We start from the raw sequence: 22,380 nt of genomic DNA, 5'->3' as shown, positions 1-22,380 counted from the left end.
ATATGCTGTTAATGGTATATTTTACCAAATAACATTGTACCTAATTATTGACTAATAAAAACATACATGCATTAAGAATGACACAAACAGGTAAGTAGTATATTACAGCATGCAAATAGCATGTACGTGATATCCTCAGTTAAAATTGTGATAAAGCTCATTTATAAACAATTACAAAGTACAAAAATATTTCATTGCACATATCTAGACCATAAAACATGCTACACTGCAACAGCTGATCATCATTACCTCATCGTTTTCATTTGTTTATTCATTTATTATGGATTATTTAGCCAACTGTAATAGGGTAGGGTAACACTAAGGTTTCCCCACTTAACAAACAGAATCAAATAATTTTGGTACAACAAAAAATTGAGGTCATTAGTCATGCATGAATCTTTGAAAGGCCCCGTTACACTTGTGTGGGACAGAAGGGAAAAGTCAGGAGGTCTTTTCACAGCAGACACTCTGACTAGCCACAGTAGGAAATGCAAAGGTGTGACTAATAACATTAATTATCTCTGTTCTATTCAAAGCACGCACAATATCAGGGCCCTGAAACGGAGGTAGCTAAATGGTATTCAGCCATTGTTTATTTATTTGTCCACCATTAAAAGGGCTATAAAGCATTTTCTGTATGCTCACACTACCCAGAGAGGAGGTCTAAACAGGCATAAGCCAAACAAAGTAGGCTTTGTAAAAGATACGGAAGAAACGGAATAGTTTTTTAATCATAAATATAAATAAGTTATCAATGAAGAACAGCAGAGATGTTTGCATTGATAGATAATTACTGTCATTCGCCATGATGCCCTTACCACCCCCCCAAAAATACACTGACAGTATTTCCCATGGTACAGAAATGAGCAAACATTGATTTTAAAACGTGTGGACAGCTAAACGACAATAACTTCATCCCTGTCGTGTCTGTAATAATCTTCTGAAGCCCTCTGCTGACCCAGAGCGTATCCTTCATCAGATTTCTTCTGCCATTTGTAGATTAATAATCCTGCCAGTCCAGCTGCGAATATCACTCCTGCGACTCCTCCTGCAATAACGCCTGTAAACAATAAAACAACTGACAGTTAGAATACAAATTTATAGTGAATCGCTCCCTTAAATGTAGTGTACCATTATACTGCAAAGCACCTGCAAGGATTTCCTTTCTCTCCAAGAAACCCTTACTGTTCGCCATAACGACAAATCCGCTGTCTTTTGGAGACCAGTGTGAGTTGTCAAAGGTCCGGTCTGAAGAACCCTGAAGACGAAAGAACGAACAGTTGCAAAACTTTATTTCCTGCTCTGTCATCCACATTATAAGGCGAAGAAATAGTGAGATTGTGGAAAAGAAGTCATGTGCCGTACACGGGCAGTATTCTGGGTTCCACCTCCGGCATTCACGGCAAATATTCTGACATCTTTGCTGCTGGAGTCAACTGTGATGTTTTTAATTTCACCTGGGGAGATGCAGAAAAGAGAAACATATTCAGAGGTGGGCAGCGACAGAGACAGCGTCATGGATGAAACTGAACCAGGCAACACTGTCGTCAATCACAGAGCAGATTACAGACATTTCTTTTTTTAAATTATATTAATACGACGTGAGGTTCATTTAGGTTTGCACAGAAATGGCCGGTAGAAACGTCCTTCAGAGGGAAACTTTTTTTTACTTTTATACTTTGAGTACATTTCAGAGTCTGTACTTTTTTACTTTTACTTGAGTAAAGAAGCTATAGTGCTTCTACTTTCACCAGTCTTTTGTTTTTATAAAAGTATCTGTACTTCGACTTCAGTAAAGAACGTGTGCCACCTCTTGAAATATACTGTATGACGCAAACAATGACATACAATGTAAAGTGGATCATAACTACAGATGTTCTGATACCAATTAGACGCCTCAACTAACTTGTGTATCGGCCGATGCGACGTACCACCCAAAAAATATACATTTTATTTATTTATTTACTTATTTATTGACAGCTGAATATCCCTAACCCTGTATGGATGTGATATGATTGGTGTATGGCCTGGCTCCAATTGAACCTTTCGTAACAAGACCAAATATGAAACCAGACTGGCTGCCATATCTAGTTGGACAGTCATAACTGATAAAAAACACATATCAATAAAATTAGCTGACGTGCTTGAAGTCACATACTTTCCTTTTCCCTCAGAGTCGCAGACAACAACAACAACACAGGACAAAACGATCGCCAGTTACCTTTCCTTTTCCCAGGTGACCACGTGCCCACGTGCCCAGTGGCAGACAAAATTGTGTAGTGATTGGGTTTCATTATTGAGTATCCATTACATTGTGCCATCAATATTTACTCCATAATTATACGCTGAAGCAGAAAACTGATCTATTGCCAGTTTAGGTTGCAAACAGCTGTACAGGACACTGCAGGGAAGTAGTAGGGCCCTGCTTTGGGGCCAAAAAATGACATATTTTTGTCTGTATCAGAGGAATGTCTGATACTGGTATCAGTGTCTGAACCTAATCACTTTTTAGTACTCAACATTACCTTCTTCTGACCACTCCCCTGAACCAGAACTCTCCAGGTCATATCCTGATCCCTCCAAGTCTTCAGGAAGGCCATAAACCTGTTATCATGGAGAAAAAGGAATATGAATGTTTAAAGATGCTGAATAACAGCACTGCAATACCGTTTCCTTTCTTATTATCAGGGATATGAAAACAGATAAGAGGTGAATCCAGCCTGTAAAGGTACTTTCTTTAAGAGGGCAATAAAGAAATGAATCATGTCTCAGATACAAAGTCCCACTGAAGAAAGGCATGCACACAATGCAGACTGTGGCTGACAAACCCACGATGACGCAGGTGATCACACTGTTATCAACAATAAAGTGTAATGAGTAGAGAATACAGCCTGCATTAAATGGTATTATCACTCCACCCATTTGGCAAAGCGGTACAGAAACACAGGACCCTTTGTTAGACATTTGCATTCGTCATGTTCAGAGCGAGTGTTTATAGTTTAGTGTTTGAACAGAACTGTAGCCAAGTTCTCCTCAAGTAAAAAGTCCAAAATCTACTTATCAACTTGTATTTGCAGTTTAATATTGTCTTACACATGAGGCATTTAAATTGAGAACTGGACTTTTAGTTGTTTAGATGTTTTACAGACGTTTTTAAGGCTGGGAGTGAATATTTGATACTCCAAAATCATTGTTTAGAGGGCGGTGGAGGAATAATAACATTTGTTTTGTCAGATAGAGTACTGTTGATTACTCAGAGGGAGGAACAATCTGTCACGAACAGTTATACTGTGAAAGTCCCTGCCAGAAGATAAAATGTGCCTGAGGTACTTCCTGGATCAGGGATATTGGCGTTTGTGCTGCCCAGCTGTGCGCGCCGATAAAGTTTCCTGCTGGAAACAAGCTATCAAGCAGTACGGATCCAGCAAACCTTTTGTTAACTTGTAATTGAACCTAATGAACTAAACTAAACTAAACATTTCCATTAAGTTCTAGATTTAAATGGGAATTCTATTATTTCTAACCTGGGCTCTTTGTTTGCATTATTTTGTATTTGTATTTTTTTTGTATTTTGTGTAAATGACAATAACAATAAAATGTTTTGGAGTCCAATAGATCATCTCAGACGGCAGCCATGACACGAGCTGCAGTGGTTGCAGAGATAATCTTGTAGGCAACTTCGACCATTAAAGTCCCCGTTTTTATCACCGACAGGCTGAGATTGTTATTTCTATTATGGAACATTATGGAAAAGATCCCTTCAAGTTTTGGTTTTTAGCATTGTTGATCAGATAAAATAAGCGATTCAAAGACATTACCTGGTATCTGGGAAACTGTGATATCAACTTTTGAGTATTTTCTTCCATTTGTTAGACAAAACAAATGCTAAATAAATAAAACAGTTAGTTGCAGTCCTAAAAGGACCGATGTTTTAGAGTTAAATCCATTCTGCTGTGGTGGGAAAGGAGAATTCAGCAGATGGAGGTGGCTGCAGCAGACCTGCAGCTGGCCAAAATACAGTGATGGAAAGTAATTAGGTACTGCACTTAAACATAATTTAGAAGTATTTGTACTTTACATTAGTAGTTCCATTTCACGTTGTTATATATATATATATGTTACATATATATATAAATACTGTACTTACTCCACTACATTTATTCATTTATTTATTAACTTTAGTTACAGATTGCACACTTCATCAGAACCAAAGTTGTGCATTTTTAAATTGATTTATTTTATCAGCAACTGGATAAAAAAAAACTGATTACGATAATCAGAAAAATATATTTACAGTTTACATTCATGTACATACACATATAAGTTTACTTTTACTTTTGACACTTAAGTACATTTATTGACAGAAAGGTGCTTTAAATACTATAATATTATTTTAATAAGTAATATTCTAACATCATATCTATACTTTTATAGATAAAGGTAGCACCTTTAGATACTTTCTATAACATTGTTCATAATATCTACAACTCTCTGGAGTCAGTATTTTGTCTGAAACTCGAGGTGGGGAACAAAAATGTGAGGGCAAGAAGCCACTATTGACCTAAAATAGACATGAAGAAGCAAATTAACATGCAAAATATTCGACTTCTGTAAATTAATTATAGGCAGCTGTACCTGACACTAATTCAGGTTTCAATTAATGAACAAAAACACAAAAGTTAGTAAACAACCAGGTCGTAGATAAACACACCTTGACATGTCGTAGGCTAACTTCAGGAAGTGAGAAAGGTGAGTACAGATTGAGTAACGTCTACACTGTAAAAAAAAATGTACGTGTGACAGACTGGAAATGACTTACCGTCGTGTGAACTGGACGTATTAACACAAAAGTAAAGAATAACGAGGTGATTAAAGGCTTCCTCATGTTTCAGTGGAGTTGGGGTCCGGTTTATTTTGTCCTCTTCCTCTTCACGGACCTTCGCAGGTGCTCTGATTGAACCTCGAGCCTCCGCGGTGCTGCCCAAACCACGCCCAACAATAACTCATGCCGATGACGTGTTTACAAAAACACTGGAGTAAACACTGTTTTTTTTTTTTATTTCATTGTTCTTTTAAATGACGTCTAACTGTATTGTATTTTTTTCTATTTCATTTTTAATCTTACTTTATGTTTTGTACATGTTTTATGTATTATCCTTGTTTCATGTCTTTGATGTAGCTTTGTTTTCACCTACATGTGTTTTGTATGTGACGCTGTTCTGATCACCATAAGTCTTCGTAAACTCTTTCATTTTTTTTTCTTATGAAAGATACTGAAACCACTTCCAAAAATCTCAAGGGTCCACACAACTTCAATAAATCTCTTGAAATCAAGAACTAAACTGAGTTGCAAGATATTAAATGAAGGATGACACAGTTCAAAATACACTCTTCCTTAAATATTTATCAGAAAAATACAACTCAGATCATTTTCTTAACTCAACAGACATACAATATATAGAATAAAGCTACAAAAGTTTGAAAGTGTTAAAAACAAAAGTTTGTTATGCAAATGAATTTTAAGTATTTCCGTTTTCTGCTACTGCATACGTCCACTCGACTGTACTTTGGAGGCAATTACACTTTTACTCCAGTACAGAGCCAAAACAGCTCATTTCAAAATTGTTTTATTAAGTATATATATATATATATATATATATATATATATATATATATATATATATATATATATATATATATATATATATATATATATATGTATAAAAAACTTACTTTTACTTGGTTAGATAATGTAGGGCATTTACTTTGGTACCATCCATATGGATGACTTTCACTTTACCTAATTAGCTAAAAACAGCTTAAAAAAAACAAAAGTAAAAGACCAAAACATGAGAAAAACCACTACAATGCTGGTCAAATGTTAGAAGAACAGTTTAATCATACATAGTCACAATTCTGCTTCCAAAAATGAGTTTTTTTTTTCTTCATCTAACATCTGGAAATGTACATAAGGCCACCTGAAAATGTACATGACTTTGACAGTGTGACAAAACTCATATGTTCATATTTATATAATTGACAATATTTTACATTGCGTTTGCTTACAAGGTAGTAGCTGTTCCAAAATACAGCACTCTTCTGTACAAAAATAATTCTTGTCATATCCTGTGAAGTTTCCATGGTAGCAGAGAGGACTAAATGCAGCCTCAGTTTTAGTACAGAGTGTTTGTTTTTTTTATCTATTTTTTTTAAACTGTCACACATCAGAAAGACTATCAACAGTGGATGTTACAGCTCTGGTACAAATAGAGGCTGGCCTTTCCCATAGCGGATTAAAAACAAAAATCATGCCGGATTGTGAAGCCATAAAGTTTTTTTTCTTTAAAATAACACTTGATCAAATAAAACTGTATACATTATATTCAAGGGGAAAGGAGTGATGAATATACACACATCAAAATGCACATTTTTGCCTTTTTCTCCCCAAAAAAGTGTAAAAGACATCCCATTTACAGCATAAACGTTTACAAATGTACAACTGTACAGACGAAATAAAAGCATCACTACAAATTTAGAGCAAGGCCTGTCAAACACCACGACTAGACATTTTTTTTTTTCAATTAAACTAATAATCTTACACTTATTAACTGCACATATACTACATGTATTCTACAATTATTCATATGAAGCAAAGAAGCCATCACTACGAGCATTACAGGTGAATTGTATAGCTTTCGATGGCCCCACCAGCCTCCACCAATGCACTTGCATATCCACCCGAAGGAAAAGAAGAAACTTATAAAACAAAACAAAAACAGAACCATAAAAAAGGTTCTTTCAGCATCCCTTTCTTCAACTCATCCCACTAGTTCTAGTTCATTTCACCTCAGATGTACAAAGCTGGGATAAGCTCCACTTCACAACAGTTTTTTTTAAATCGACTACTCTGACCTTCAGGCGGTGGGGGTCCCATCAATGCTGCAAAGCCCCCTACCCAAAAGCAACAAGTTACTCATACATAAAGATGCTATACATCGCTAAACTACTTCTACGCAAGAGATGATTATTCAGTACATAAAGATACCGTTTTCTAGGGCAGTGTTCATCTCAAAAATACAAGACAGATAAGATGTTACACAAAACATGATAAAGAAAAAAATTCATTCCAAGGATTAAAACCTGTCACAGCATGCCAACACATAGCCCACTCCCACCCCCACTATCCCCACAAAAAGCCCGCCCGCCCCCAACTACGGTCAATTCATGTTAAGATTATACCAGGTTACACGCCCGCTGTACAACCCAAACTCATGCTCTGTCTGCATCTATAAGTTAATGGTAGCTTTTATCTTGCATAAACTCCGAGTGATCACCTGGATGAGGGAACGACGGCTCGAATGGGGCTCAGAGGATGCAGCAGCTCAGGTTGGTCAGTCTGTAATAATTAGTACCGAAAACATCAGGTAGGCAAGAAAAAGCCACCACTGGAAAACACCACCCTAGACTGAAGCACCAATCCCCAAAGTCAAGCTCGTAGAAAGCGGTCTCGAAGACCTCTGGGTGACTGTGGCACGTGATACATAGTACTCTCTGTGGACGGAGGGGTTTATATCCATCCATACTATGTAGTGCTATTTGAAACTAATCCATCAGCTGCTTTGGCATGGGAAAACACTTTTACTGTGCATGAGATAATATATAAATATAATATTCAATTGCCTAGACTTAATTAGAACAGCTGACATAATAAGTCTGGTTACAAAAACAAATGGAATTGTTTCTTTTGTTTAAAAAGGATCACTCAGTTTAGCCTTATAAAATCACTTGCTGGTGTTAATTGTAGGAATTGTAAATTTCAGCAAATGTGTATAAGTTTTTTTTTTTCTACAGAGAATTTACAAGGTAAAAAACTAAATGTACAAGATAATATGAAAACCAGTCAAATACATCAATTACATCATTAACAATGGGCTTGTGCTTTACCCAGGAAAAGTCGGCCTGCTGACTGTGCGTCCCCTGGGGTCCACGCTGGGGACCGGCACCAGGGGTGGCAGAGTGGCAGGGCTCAGTTGTCACAGCGTTCTTAGGTGAAGTTGACTTGTCTTTTTTATTTTTTTTATTTTTGGTAATTCCCCCCAAAAAAAGGGACGACAGAGGGTGTCAAAGGCTAACCCCTATGGCTAAGGAGCGTCTCTCACAGAACAGGGGGTTTGGGGCTCCAACTCCTCCACTTCTTCAGGGGACTGAGGACGTCGATGTCACTACATGAGGCCGTTCGTGGGGCCACCAATGGGACCCAGTTCGGATCCGCTCTTCATGTAGTACTTTTCTAGCTTGGCCAGAATGTGCTTCCCGTAGGTGTACTTGCGTAAAGTGGCAATGTGAGGCCGGATCTGAAAAAGGGAGAGACAGGTCAGCAAATTCAAACTAGCTTAAGTGATTTTTATTTAATCGATTACTTGATCTACAACAATGTTGATAGACACGTTGAGACATTTTTTAAGCTGCCACACAAGGAGGATTAAAAACACTATCAGGTTAGGATGTGGACATTTTATTGTAATAATGTGACAAGTTTCACGTGATAACGTTACATTAAACATGTAAGAAAGTTACAAACAAACATTAAACACTCAGATGTACCAACTGGAACCCTCCTTAACTTAAATATTGGTTAACAGGTCTTATCAAGTCTGTGTCAGTAAAATGTTCTGATGTTGGAGAATAAAAAGGTCATATTTAATATTTGGTATAGTGTTTTTATCTCTTCAAACCTTTAGTCCAAATATGAATTCACCAAGACAAAGGTTTAACTCTGACCAGCTGTTTCATAAAAGCCCCCTAATTTAATATCCTTTTATGATCACAGGGATTCAGAGGTGTACCAACCTTGTGCATGATGATTTTGCGCTGAGCAGGTTCTGCCATGTCAATCATTCTTTGGACAACGTAGTTGGCGTACTGGTCCTTCATCATGGTGTACAGGGCGCTGTGGGGCCCGTCTTTCTGGCAGCACACTTCATCGATCAGCAGAGCTCTCTCTGCACGTGAGGAGTGGATCACACACTTCTCCACGACATTACTGAGGACACAGAGAGAGAAAAGCTTTTATCACACAAATTAATTCATAACCGAGTTGAAGGAGCTGCAGCACCGGTCATGGTCATGTCTTGCTGGATGTGTTTTATATCTCCATTTAGAAGCGTTTGAATCAGTTTCCTTTTATGTCAATGTTTTAATTGTGATACATAATTAAAAGGCCTGTTGAATGTTGTTTTAAAAATGAACCAGTGGGTGGTGTATTGAAAATGTTCCATTAGAAACAAAGAATTTCACAATTTTCTAACAATTTACAGACCAAACAACCAATCAATTAATCGAGAAACTAATCAACAATGAAAATAACCATTAGTTGCAGGCCTAAGACATAGCTTACCTTGCAAATTTGTGTTGGCTAAGGACGAGAACCTTCCCACGAACCTCTGCGACTATCTTGCTCTTATCCTCTGGCCTGCCGTGCTCCAAAACATGCTGAATGACGTAGTTACCGTACTGATCCTGCAGGAGGCAGTGGAGGACGTGAGCTCAAGGTAAACAGCCAGTGCAATAGTAATTAATCACAAAGGACTCCGTGCGACACCCTTTATTCTGATTGATACTCATGCACTACTTTTCACCATTGGTCTTAATGGGTGTGAGATAATCATGCATCTCTAGATAGATAGACGAATGAGTGACACCCCCATCAGTAGTCTAACAAATAACCCTTACGTCATCACTGCGGAAGGTCAGACAAAGCAGATGCTGCTGGTTTGGAGTGCTGCTGACCAGACAGCACAACCAATAGCATCTTTGCCCCTTCAGAAATGGGTGATAGACAGTTATGGGTGTGGTTTTAGTGTGACAAGATGGAGACAGGAACTCACCTGACCAAGCAACAAATAATACCACTCTGACTTGATCTTTTTTTAAGTAGTAATTTGTTGGGTAGGTAACGTAATCTCCACCTTTAATTTAGAAGTATTTGCCTTCAAATCCATTTCCTGTCAATCTGTTTTACCAAGAACCTGCATTCTTTAGCTCTTAAACTTCAAAGTACTCAAGGTGAAGTGATTTACAAACACTTTAGTTGCCCAAAGAGTTTCAAACTCCCAGAAATCTTCTATCAAATAATTACATGGAAATCAAGAAGGAAAACAGAAAAACAGATTGATCAAGAGATGCTGGAGGCAAAAGAGAGGGATCATCAGACAGCAGGGAAGCATGTGCCTTGTAATTTCCTCTGTGGCATAAAGCAAGAGAGGGAAGAAGGTGAGAAAAAGGCGGCTCAGTGGGTTAGGAGAAGGCCTGTAAAAGAAGTTGGGAGTTGGAGAACTATCTAAATGTTAAATTAGATTGTTTATAAGAGAAAAGATAAAAAAAAGGGAAAGAGGAAGGGAGAACGGGGACATCCGCGAGAGAGAGGCAAATTGCTCTGACCTTGAACAGTGCATCACGGGACACTGTATAATATGTTTTGGGTGTCATCTCCAATGATACGCCTTGATATTTCTAGATGGAATAAGTGAGGGGGCAGGGTGGATGTTTAAATAATCACATATGTCAGATGTAATGACAGCTAACAGCACAATTACATTCATCCTTACACTTTACACTTAGCAAGACCACAAACTACACAGGAACAATGACAGGCTGAAAATATGAAATGCTCAAACATGAAGGAGACATGCGAATACATGAGACAAGCACATTTCTCAACAACCATCTGTCACATCTAGCAAACGTAAAAAAAAAAAAAGACTTCTGCAAACAACGTGGGCTTAGACAGGAGACAAGACTGGAGACAGATGTGCTCACCTGGCCCAGCTGTTCAGAGTGCTGATGCAGCTCTTCCAGGATGGGCAGAGTCTGCTCCTGGGTGCAGTGCTCCAAAATCCTTTGGATAACTCTGCAGCCATAAGGGTGTGTGGAGAGTACAAACACCTGCGAAAGGAAATAAAAATAAGAAATTAAGTGGATACACTGGATTAAAAAGGTAATATTACACTGATTATTTTATCTGTAGAGCTCCCCCCTGGTTTTGGTCAGAGGACATAAACGTTTGGATTTATGAACAGGTCTTTTAAACACTTAACATCTCCATCCCCTCCAACTTAAAATGTAGATTATAAGAGGAATATCTGGCAGCTGAGTTATTGCTTATAATAATAAACCCACCTGTCCCTGGAAGGCATCAATAATGAACTGCAGGGCCTGCGGCTGGACACACTCAATACACTTCTGCACCACATGGTTTCCATTCTGGTCCTTGACACACTTCAAGACGTGGCCATCAAGCTCTCGGACGATGTCGCTCTGAAGTGAAGTAAATAGGGACAATTATTACCGTGTTTAAATTGAATATTAAAGACAAAAAGACGTTAAAAAGATCAATACAACATCATTAGCAGAAACTTTGTGAAAAACAAGTGAAATCTCACTTACAATTACCTGCTGGTCTGAGGAAATCGACTCCAGGGCTTTCTGAATGACCCTGCAACCATACATCTGCAAAGCCAGGGGCAGGACGTGTCCACGGATACGTGTTGCCAAAGCCAGCTTCTGGTCTGCACTTCCAAACTGATCGACACAAAACAAACTCCATTTTCCACAGATGCAACAGAACAAAAGAGTCTCTGATCTAAAAAAACAGAAATGACACCAAGGCAAACTTTAACCAGTCCCAACCTCAAAGAACTTTTGGATGACGTAATTCCCAAACACATCAGTCATCAGTTGGTATGCTGCTTGCAGAATCTCTCCGAACACCATCTGCCTCTCAGCAGGAGTGGCTCTTTCAAGCTTCTGCTGGATAAATCTAGGCAGACAAGATTGGAAAAAGAGTAGAGATGGAAAATTAAGACACCAATGCAGTGCACTCCTAGTGTTTAGGTTTACAGTTCAAATAGCTGAATCAAGTATCATTTTTATGCCAAAAAGCACATCTGAGGCACCTGGATCCATGCTGGTCTTGAGAGAACTCCACCATGTGTCCAGGCAGATCACGGAGTTGGAGGTTTGGGAAGCGATTGTTCCTGAAGTCCTCCAGTAGGCGGCTACGTCCGGACGGCATGACATCGGAGCGACTGTAGCGGGGTCGAGATGGAGGGAACAGCTGGCTGCTGGAATTGAAGAGACTGGACGTCCCGCCGGCGCTTCGGTACTTTGCCTCAGCTCCAGGCGCTGCGGAAATGTAACGCCCGCTGCCATTGGTCAGGCCACCTAGGACGACAGGCAGTTGACCACGATCATTGTAGTTGTTAAGCATAGTGACAGACCTTAAAATGAATTCGCCATTTACATGAATATTAGGCCTACCTAGGTGAAGGCTAGAGGAAGATCCATGAGAGGAGGGCAGAGAGGGGGGAGGAGTGAGTGGGGAGTGACCTGGTGTGAGGCCAATAGGACTGGGTGAAGACGAATAACCCAGGCTGTTGTAAAAGGGCTGGCCGATGGGGGTTAAACTGCTGCCGCCGCGTTTGTATAAGTCAGAGCTTGCCAACAGGGAGTCCCTGCGAGATACACTGCTACTGGTAGAGCTGGATACTGCAAGAAAAAACAAGAAAAAAGACCAGTGTAAGTAAACAGATCCTTTACAATAAACACTTTCTTTAATCGTCATGTAGCTTGTGGCAGAGTCACTGACCAGAGGAGCCAAAGCCTCCAAGAGCAGAGCCCAGACCAACACCAAGGGAGCCGCCAGTACTGCTGAAGCCCAGGGAGGAGCTTGGTGGTGCAGCAGAGGTGTGTGAGAAAAGGGAGCTGCTCTGAGACGTGTTGGGGACTGATCCAGATCCGTAGAAAGAGCTGGAGGGCAGGCCACTGCTGGGTGGGGGAGCCTGCTGCTGCTGCGGCTGGGGCTGAGGTTGAGGCATTGAGCGGTACAGTCCGTTGGCTGGAGGACCAGACATGTTGTTACCGGAGCCAGATGCTGACACCGCAGCTGCTGGTGGAGGCAGAGAGGAAGAGTGTGAAGGATAAAAAGAGAGCCGAGGTCAGAATGGCTGCGAGTGGTACTAATTAAATAAGCTCAGAGAGGAGTCGATCCACACATTGATAAGTATACGGACAGGTGGACTAGTAATTACCAGCTTGTGCTGCTGCAGGGTTGATGAGGAGAGGGGTCTGGACTAGACGGACTGGCCCACCTAGACTAGTTCGGGCACCAGGGCCCATTACCAGGGCCCCGGTCTGGTCATAATAGGCTGCAGGGGCCAACACCTGATAACCTGAGAGATAAGGAGCACAAAAAATACTCTTTATTTTTTTTAGATTTCAACATATACAACAATTCAAAACAATTCAATAACAAGGTAGATGTTTCTAGTGTCAGACCAATCACTAAGTCGTGCACATTACTACAAAATATACTCAAAGAGCTGTTCAAATGACATCAAGCAGTAAAGATAACTGTGTTTGGCTGTTGGTTAGTTTGTTAAGTGGTCTACCTACCAGGCATTCCTGCGTAGGCCAGTGCTGGGTTTGCAGCAGCTGCTGCAGCTAGAGATTCTTGCTGGCTCTGTTGGCCTTGACCCGGTGTAAGAGGTCGCTGGTTGCTTCCTGTACGCATCACCTGGAGGAAACGGTAAGGATACATACAGTCACACCTAAAAGCTCCTGAAAACATGCTTTCAAATATTAGGTATTTCTATGTTGCATTAAACAAATAAAACTAGTCAGAGCTTCATCTGGACTGAGCGGGCTCAGCTTGATCAGATTAGATTGACAGTTGCCTAGCAGCATAAACATCACTCTGAAGTGAACTGAGCCACACCCACTTTTAAACCCAAGCACAGCAGGACAAATATAGAAACCCCTCATTTGAAAAAACACACAAACAAGTAATTTTCTATTAAATTTAGAACGGGATTATTTTGTGTTTGTTTAACTGTGTGTGCTCGTAGCGTAAGATGATTGAGCCTTTGAAGCAAGAATCTGCTCTTCATTCATACAGAAAGTTTATCAGAAATGCATCCTGAAGCCCAGTTCTCTTCTCTAATGAAGACATGTAAAGTTCAACAAAATCTGAAGAACAACATTTAGAAACAAGGGGGCTCTTTAGTTGAATCAGGCTTATTTATATAACATTTCCTTAAGCAGGTTAAAATAAGTGATCATGTGAATGTATCCTGGTGAGTTTGATCAGGTTACATTAGCTTCACCTCAAGTTTAACTAGCGTTAGTTTTCTCACTTGTTCCTCTTTGCTGCTCGACTGTGAACTCCAGTCAATTTGCAGTTAATTTTAATGAACCACATATTGACACAGACTGCTCTTAAAGTCTGAGTTCAGATCCTTTTCAGTTTGATGATCTGCACAACATTCAGGTCAACATGTCTGCTGTGAAAGAGACTGCACTTGAAATCAAGTAACCAACTTTCACCCATGGCTGTCATAGTAAAAATCACTTTTACCACTCATTCCCTCTTTCAAAGTCACCTAAACAAAATTAAACAAACACACAACCAGAAATCTGTCTATTAAAACACAACGGGGACAGAAAGCCAATCTGATGAGATTTCAACAATGGTGTTTTTTGTTGTAATGTTTTGTCTTTCAGATGAGCAGCTCTGCTGCCGTCGTGGTTTTGTATGTACAAAAGCAGTTTTCTTCACAATGAAGTGATGAACTCATCTGGCCACATTAGCTCAGAGTTGTTTTTATGAAATAGTTTAAGTTAATTGTTGGACTTGGTCATAATGAGCCCTGCTTTTTATAAAACACTTTTCAGATCATAGACAGCCCGTCCTACCTGAGGTTGGCCAGGCCCTGGTCCCTGATTGGATGCTTGCTGATTAGCAGAATGATTGGCATTTGATGCAGCCTGTTGCTGGAAAAGATTGGCCGGGTACACGCCCCAAGGAACGCCATAGTACTGTGGTGGAACCACTGTAGGACCTGAGGAAGACATTTGGACGTTACACGCACATCAAATACATCTGATCATGGCAGCACTTCAAAAACAAACAAACGCACACACTCAGGGGTATGAAAATGTGCTCTATGCTCACCTGCGAGCGTGGCTGCTGCTGCCAGCCCAGCAGCAGTGTAGGGATCGGTTCCAGGGGGGGCAGCATTGATGATGTAAGGGTTTGGCACAAATGCAGGAGCAAGGCCAGCTGGGTAATAACGGTAATGTAATTCATTATTTCCATATCAAATCTCATTCAAATGAGTATGCAATAGATCACTTGACAATTTGAGACAAACTGTATTAGAGGACACATTGAGCGAGACAAAGAGCTGACTTACCAAGATGCTGCTGCTGGGCTGCAGCCAGGGCGTACTGTTGCTGCTGAGCTGCAGTGAGTTGTTGAACGGTCAGGGGATTAGATCTCTGGAACAACTGGGGGAAAAAAAATAAAAATAATAATTACAAACTGTTGAGCAAACTCACAGTTAGAGCTCTTGATAGATATGTTTTAAACAAACCTGCTGCTGAGAGCTGTAGTCAAACAATCCAACTGGAGTCCCCGATGAGTCCACCTGAATCTGATTTCCCGCATAGTCGAACTGGAGGGACTCCACACCAGCTTGCTGCTCCATTCCTCCCATGTTCTGGGCCTCCTGGCTCTGGAAGTCCTCAGCTGGGGCCTTGTTTTGAGCGGGGTTGTGCTGTTGGAGGGCATGTGGGTGGTGCTGTCCCATCATCTCCAAACCCGTCTGACTGGGACCCATCCGCTCCACAGCCTCAGTAGGGGAGGCTTGACGGCTTCCTGGGGTTGGACTGAGAAGGAAAAGACGTTAATGATCAGCGCACAAGCTAAGTACAAAACTTTGCCTCATACAAGAAGCCACTACTTTTATCTTCACTCGCTCATTTGGACATTTTGATCATGTTTGGGATTCTGTGCTTTGAAATGCAAACATTAGAGGAACTTCAGTGAGACTTGTTAAAATAGCTTTGGGAGCTCTGAAATAGGATTATTTAAAAAGAGCCATCGTTATAAAGCATCAAACAATATGTAGCTGTTTACTTTGTTACTGTAAAAAAGGAAAAACCTACTTAAAATCTTTGCAATCTCTGTCCATGCCATTTAGTAGGCCTCTTCCGTTGGCTTTGGTGGGATCGCTCTCCTCTCCCACCTTCATCTCTGGGCTCTTGTCCTCTTCAAAGGGGGACACCTTCTCTTGGGCATCGTTCTTCTCTCTCCCATCTTGGTCAACATCTCCTCCACCCTGTATTCATACAAAGATTAGGTATGAATATGTGCCACCCTTGGTTGTTTGAAGCCCTTTCTTTTTGAGTTAGAAGTGATACAGAAGCTTAACTTACATATCCACCGTTCCTGTAGCGACCATCCATCTTGTCACCAGGAGAGGAGCTCAGGACGTACTCCACCATGCTCACCCCGAGGCCTCCACCTTCTGAGCGAGGTGAAAGCACAGAATTGGCATCACCATTCCCATGGAAACTCTGGCCTGGTCGCCGCTGCACCATGATTGGCTGAGACACTGAATGATCTGAATGAAAAGCTGCGATCAAATATCTAAACAGTTGTGTGTATATAAACTATAGCTGTGTAAAAGCCCTACGTGGAAGAAAGAAACGCTGCATGAAAATAGGAGACAAAGACAACAAAGGAGCCACTCACGAGATGATCCCCATGCATTGTCCCTCCACTCTTCGCCAAGAAGCATCCCTTTCCTTCCATCCTTGGCCAACTCATCAGAATCCCACAGCTTCTTTGCTGGCAGAAGCTAAAAAGAAATTTCACATATTTTCTAAGCATCTGCAAGATCACCACATGTCTACACACAATGCAATAGTTGAAATACGCCACTATCAACAACATCTCATTTAAAATCAGATGTATGGTGGTTAGTTTAAGTTTGAACATCAGATTTTATACAGTAGACAGCTGAGAATTTTTCACTTCAACATAAATCTAGATTAAAAGGGGCTGTCGAGATTGTAGTTTGTTCCTTCATGGAGGAAACTTGTTGTGTTTTTTGTCCTTATGCTCATACGCAAAACTAACTACTGAACTACTTTTTTGTCAATCCTGAGGTGTAATTAAGGATGGTTACTGAGACCCGTTATTAAATGGGCCAGAAGCAGGGACGAAAGGGGTGAAAGCTTCTTCTGTAACCGACTGTGTAAAACGGGGATATGATATTGTCTCATAGTCGCAGGCCCCTGAATTTAAACCTGTCAAAAGAGTAACCTGGCAGACTTTAAAATATCGGCAAATATATTATTATCCATAGATTGATATAATATTGTATCTTGATGAAACAAGTGATTTAGACCACTAATCTTAAAACACAACCCTGCCAAGCTTGCAAGCATGAGAGGGAGTTGGTTTGTGTCTCCTGCTCTTTCACTTCATCTGATGTACAATATAAAGGAGAAAACTAAAGATGTCTGAAGGCACCTTTCAAACCCAGACAAGCTGGTGTTTTCTTCTTAAGTCATTACTGTAGGAGAACGAAGAAAAGGACTCAATGTTAGGACCAAAAACTACTTACTTCTCCCATTCCCCTCGACTCCAAAGCAAGAGCTTGGAAGTCATAGTTCATTTCATCCACAGCACGGACCTGAGACGAGAGCAAGAAAAACTGGATTGTAAACACAATATTTTCCTCAATTTCAGTATTTATCAGTTATCAGATTTGGCTTTGAAATAAGCAATTATTGTACTTAATTAGCTTCCCATTATTTAATTACCAAAAGTATAACATTGACGAGAATGACATTCACACAACCAGATGTTCAAAGGTCACCAACACATGACGGATTAAAATCATCACGCAGATCGAGCACCGAGACATTACAGAAGGGAAAATCACGGTAGTGCTGCGACCACTTTCACAAAAAGTGAAATCCACGAGTAAAGATGCCTTACTACAAAAAACAAAACTTCACCCTGGCCTGATCGTTACGCCTTTGTCACCTCAAATGGAAATCCTTAGCATACAGCAATACATCCGTATAAATATTTAATGGGGTAAAAAGAAAACAAGCAAAGCGCAGCAGTGCAACATGAACCTGGATCGTATCTCTGGTAAAGAAAAGAGACGGCCAAAAGATAGCATCTTTCTTTTCATCAGGCTGAGTGATAACCCCACGCCGACTCCACTGTATGTAAACACAGAGCGGCCTGTTGAACAAAAGGCTTCAGACATGATGGAAAATGTGGACTCAAACTAAAGAGGGACTTTTGCCCAATTATTGGATTGAGGCAGATTAAGAGGCCATGTGACTCCCCGATTCAATCATTACAAGGCTGGCCCCAAACAAGGAAATTAAAAATGTACAATTTTCACAAATCCCCTCTGATGATTGGTAAAGAGAGGGGGGGATGAACAAAGAGAAGCTATTTTAACCAGAGTTTATTTGCTGAGGGGCCCAAATATCAGTAACCAAACAGTCAGGTCTGGTGGAGGCTCAATACAACTACATAGAAAACAAAGAATAGCTTTAACTTTTCCAACATTATTGCAGAACAAAGTCTGTTTGTCCAGCCTTTACAGCGTTACCTGTATTAATGTCAAGTATTGTATTTAATCAAAGCTGTATTATGTTCTATCAAATACTTTCTATCCATCCTCCAGTAAGGTGGAGTTCCAATATCCACTAGTAAGACCTTGAAGTTTGACAAAACGCTGTATGGCAGTTAAATACTGTAGGACAGGATATTAAAAGTCTGGCCAACTGTCACGGCATAAGTCACACCCCTGCTGTGCCAGTGCAGTCGCCAGAGGCCTGGTCTCACACGTTTTATTCTCTGCAGAGGAGACTAACAAGAAAATAATAAAAAGGGACGTGGAGATGTAACATTAGTGCACTGAGCAGTAGGCTCGGGGCGATATCCAAAATACACACATACATATAAATACACACATAATACAGCTTTGATTAAATAGAATACCTGCTCTATATACATGTAAATGTATGTTTATATCAATATTTTATTTGTATTTTATGTTGATAAGTAGGATGAACAGTATGAATAAATAAAAGGACAGAGGTTGATTTGTTGTTCACTTCTCAGCAACACATTCAACACTTCTACATGACAAAATAACATTTAAACTATTAAACTATACAAATACAGAACAATAATCTACAATATTAGGTGCAGCTGGTCCCTTCCTGCTTAACTCACCAGCCAGATGAGAAATAACACAAATACATTTCAACTACAAAATAAAAACAGTCAGAAAACATTATTGGTCAAAAATATCCATTTATATTATTGCTGAACATTTGAAACAGCCTCAATATTCATTTTCTGCAGTATCGATACACCTGCACCAGCTGCACTCTCTACAGCGACTTCACACATTATTTTTAAAATGTTTCTTACAAAGGGTGATATTAAATGTTTACTAGTCCGTTCTATGCTACCAGCCAAGAGAAAGGTTATCTGGTTGTGTTTTATTTATCTTTTCATAAAATTCTTAAATGTTTAACATAAGTGTTATGTCAATCTTTCCCCTTGGTATTGAACATGAATGTAAATATTTTCAGAAATCGTCCAGTTTCAGGACACCCGACATTTTTTTTTTTACCACTCAGGCTCTAACGGGAGGCTGAGTTCAAATTAATTACTGGCATCAACACATAAAGGACCAACTCTGGTTAAACAAATAACAGACTCACCTTTGATTTAACATATAAATTAATCTAGCTGGAGTAAATTATAGACTTTAATTATTACAGTGTTTAGTTTGGGTCTTTTCTCTGCAACGAGCATCAAAATAAACTTAATAACACAATTTTATTTTGTTGCTTCAATGCGGTTATTAAATTATTTGTACACTTTGTACAGGAAACCTTACACACTCCCATTTTCCTATGAGAGATTCATTTGTCATTGTAAAGACGCGTCCTTGTACTGCTGCACCCCCGGGCAGCTCTATTCATTTGCTCCAACTGCAATAAACATCGCCTAGAAGAAAATGGTAATTGATGAAAGGCTGGCACCTGATAGATCAACTGAACATGTGACACAGATGATGTCAGTGGTGACAAACGGGTCTTACTGTTCACATGATGCGTTCAAACACCGACTCTGAGGCAGCACGACGCTACAGAGCAGCTACAAATTGACTGATCAATTATCAAGCCGAGTTTCTTGAAATCAGCTTCAGTGTTTCCTCATTTTGTTGCGTTCTGGGGTCAGCGTGAGTGAACCACACGTCTGATGGGCGTCTCTACGACTTGTGAAAGACGGGGGTGTTGCTCTAGTAACATTACAATCACCGGACACTTTACCTGATCAACATGATTGGCGTCTCCAGTTGGCCAACGGTGCTTGCTGGGTGTGCAGCCTCCGAGCTGCTCTCCGGGCTGCCTCTGGAAGAAGTACCCGACTGTGGCGTCATCCTGAGATCGTCCACTCAGCGGAGGCTGCGGGGTACCTGGGGTGGGGTTGACAACCCTGTCCATGCCCTGTAAATGTGGGACTCCGGGAGCCTGTCCAGCTACTCCAACTGTTGCTAAGGGCCCTCCACCGTGAACTCTGACACCTCCGGTCTCAGGAGCACCATTTGCATGCAGCATCCCACCTCTCGTCTCCTGCCAGGCCACGTCATTCATACCTAGGATGCTGCATGGAACGCTCATCCCACGGGAAAGCCTGAAGACGACAGGACATCGTGATTTTGTCAATAAACGATAGTCATCATTCAAGTTTACAGATACAAACATGAGTGGTTTGTTAACATGAAAATTAGTACAGGCCCTTTTGTTGCTATTCTGCACATCATACTGTACTTTGTAGTCACCACAGTGGCTGTCTGACACAAATAACTCAAGTGGTTTAAGTTACTTTTAATAACTGAGTCAATGAAGCACCATTGTGACATGTCAGACTCCTGTATTCTGCTTTTAAGTGATGAAGGCTGTAAATTACTGTGTGCATCATTGCGACAAACCAACAGTTTTAGGTAAAACTAAAGTAAATTCTCCACCGACAAGAAAACGAGCGACATGGGTGAGTGTCACAACTTCATTTTCCACGCAGGGACATGACTATTTCCTGAGTTGCTAATTTCATGCCATGACTGTTCCCCATGTTGAAGATTGAACCGTTGGTTATTGTTGCCCTGAATATCCAAATTTACTCACGTGGCTTGCGTTAACATCTGCCTAATGTGGTGGTTTTCTAATTTACGAATGAAAAAAAGTGCCTGACAAGATCGTTGATGGCTTGCAGCACCTAGAATGCTAGCTAACGTTGGTAGCCGAGTCTGAGCTAGCTGTTGATAACAGCTAACCTATAATGTAATGATTAAAAAGAAACTCGAAGTCATTAAATGACGTTACTGAAATTTTAGCCACGATTGGAGCTGTCGCTGGCGTGTATAAATATGCGACTAGCTACAACGAGATCCAACATTATTGATAATTGTGGCAAACCGACGTGCAAACCTTTCAGCAAACTGGCTAGCTAACCTAGCCAGCGAGTCCGCTGCTAACAAGGAAGCTAACTCAGCGGCTTTCAGTAGTCATTTACGCAAATTATGGTTTTAATGGATCGGAGTTAGCGGTTCATATCTAGCATGACTGTCATTATTCTATAAGTCAAATCATTTGGTGGCACTAGCGGAAATCGACCATGTTTCTCTTTAGCTAGTTAGCTAATATTACAACATCGGGGGTTGAGCATTAGCAACATCCTTAGCTAACGAGCTAATGCTAACCGCTGCGGGCCTGCTCTGTTTATTATTGGTTGGCGACGCTAGACATCAAAGTTTAAGTCGTCAATTTACCATTGTGTTACAGTAAACTAGTGGGGGGGCCGTGTAGTGCGGAAAACAAACTGTTTTCTCGCCTCGAAATGCCTCACTGGCTTGTGCGCTGCGAGCACCAAAATGCACCAAAAAAATAGCTAGCGTGGTTGGGGGAAGCTAGCCGACGCTAATTGCCAAGTTGGTGTTGTGCGAGCTAAAACATCAACCTAAAAAACCACCCAGTGGCTAAACAACATGGCCCCCCTTCAAGTCCCAAACAGAGGGGCCTTAACCGCTAAACAAAAGGGGAAATACTCGCACCACGGCGGCCGCGTTCATATCGTACGTGGTGCGGATCTTTTAGCCGCCGACGTGAAGGAATAAAGAGGAGATACTCACGCGTTGTCGTGTCGAGAGAGGGTCTCTGCTTGTTGCACGCCGTCAAGCCAATTTCTATATTGTTTTGTTTCCTTGGAGAGAGAGCGGTGATTTAGCAAAGGCTTGATAGTCACAGCTAAGAGTTTGCCTACGCTAGTGCCCCCTCCCTGTAAATAGCGTGAACTACGTAGACATGCGTATAACAATGTCAGTGAACGTCTCTCTGCCTCACATATACCTTTTGTACACACCGTGAAGGCAACACAACGTATGTTTTATCTGCTTTGACATCTTATTATTCACTTTAAATCATCACTGT

General features: G+C 40.6%; 2 protein-coding genes across 9 annotated transcripts; both read right to left on the bottom strand.

The window, feature by feature from the left end:
• Positions 1-369: 369 nt before the first annotated feature.
• On the bottom strand, positions 370-4,947 carry LOC311271522 (uncharacterized protein). The gene is made up of 5 exons (XM_084377232.1): positions 4,820-4,947; positions 2,526-2,604; positions 1,366-1,457; positions 1,150-1,258; positions 370-1,060 (listed from the first exon to the last, which is right to left on the bottom strand). The coding sequence occupies exons 1-5, from the start codon at positions 4,883-4,885 to the stop codon at positions 897-899; spliced, it is 510 nt and encodes a 169-aa protein (XP_084233358.1). The 5' UTR covers positions 4,886-4,947; the 3' UTR covers positions 370-896.
• Positions 4,948-5,874: 927 nt separating this feature from the next.
• On the bottom strand, positions 5,875-22,285 carry pum2 (pumilio RNA-binding family member 2). Of its 8 annotated transcripts, none has more exons than XM_084377846.1 (23): positions 22,083-22,285; positions 20,224-20,587; positions 17,472-17,540; positions 16,595-16,700; positions 16,276-16,463; positions 16,006-16,178; positions 15,432-15,726; positions 15,252-15,345; positions 15,011-15,118; positions 14,752-14,897; positions 13,453-13,573; positions 13,089-13,229; positions 12,647-12,946; positions 12,319-12,546; positions 11,955-12,222; positions 11,689-11,818; positions 11,452-11,580; positions 11,179-11,316; positions 10,819-10,944; positions 10,441-10,512; positions 9,398-9,519; positions 8,851-9,043; positions 5,875-8,354 (listed from the first exon to the last, which is right to left on the bottom strand). In XM_084377846.1, the coding sequence occupies exons 2-23, from the start codon at positions 20,572-20,574 to the stop codon at positions 8,223-8,225; spliced, it is 3,630 nt and encodes a 1,209-aa protein (XP_084233972.1). In that variant the 5' UTR covers positions 20,575-20,587; positions 22,083-22,285; the 3' UTR covers positions 5,875-8,222. The 8 variants fall into 8 exon arrangements, with proteins under 8 accessions (XP_084233972.1, XP_084233970.1, XP_084233976.1 ...); XM_084377844.1 differs by having other exon boundaries at positions 11,446-11,580; positions 22,083-22,284; XM_084377850.1 differs by having other exon boundaries at positions 11,446-11,580; positions 16,276-16,367; positions 22,083-22,284.
• Between the last annotated feature and the right edge of the window lie 95 nt (positions 22,286-22,380).

The sequence above is a fragment of the Pagrus pagrus genome, assembly GCF_965226575.1.
Source record: "Pagrus pagrus genome assembly, chromosome: 16".
Taxonomy (NCBI): domain Eukaryota; kingdom Metazoa; phylum Chordata; class Actinopteri; order Spariformes; family Sparidae; genus Pagrus; species Pagrus pagrus.
Note: the sequence above shows the minus strand (reverse complement) of the source record. Positions and strands in the feature narration are given on the sequence as shown.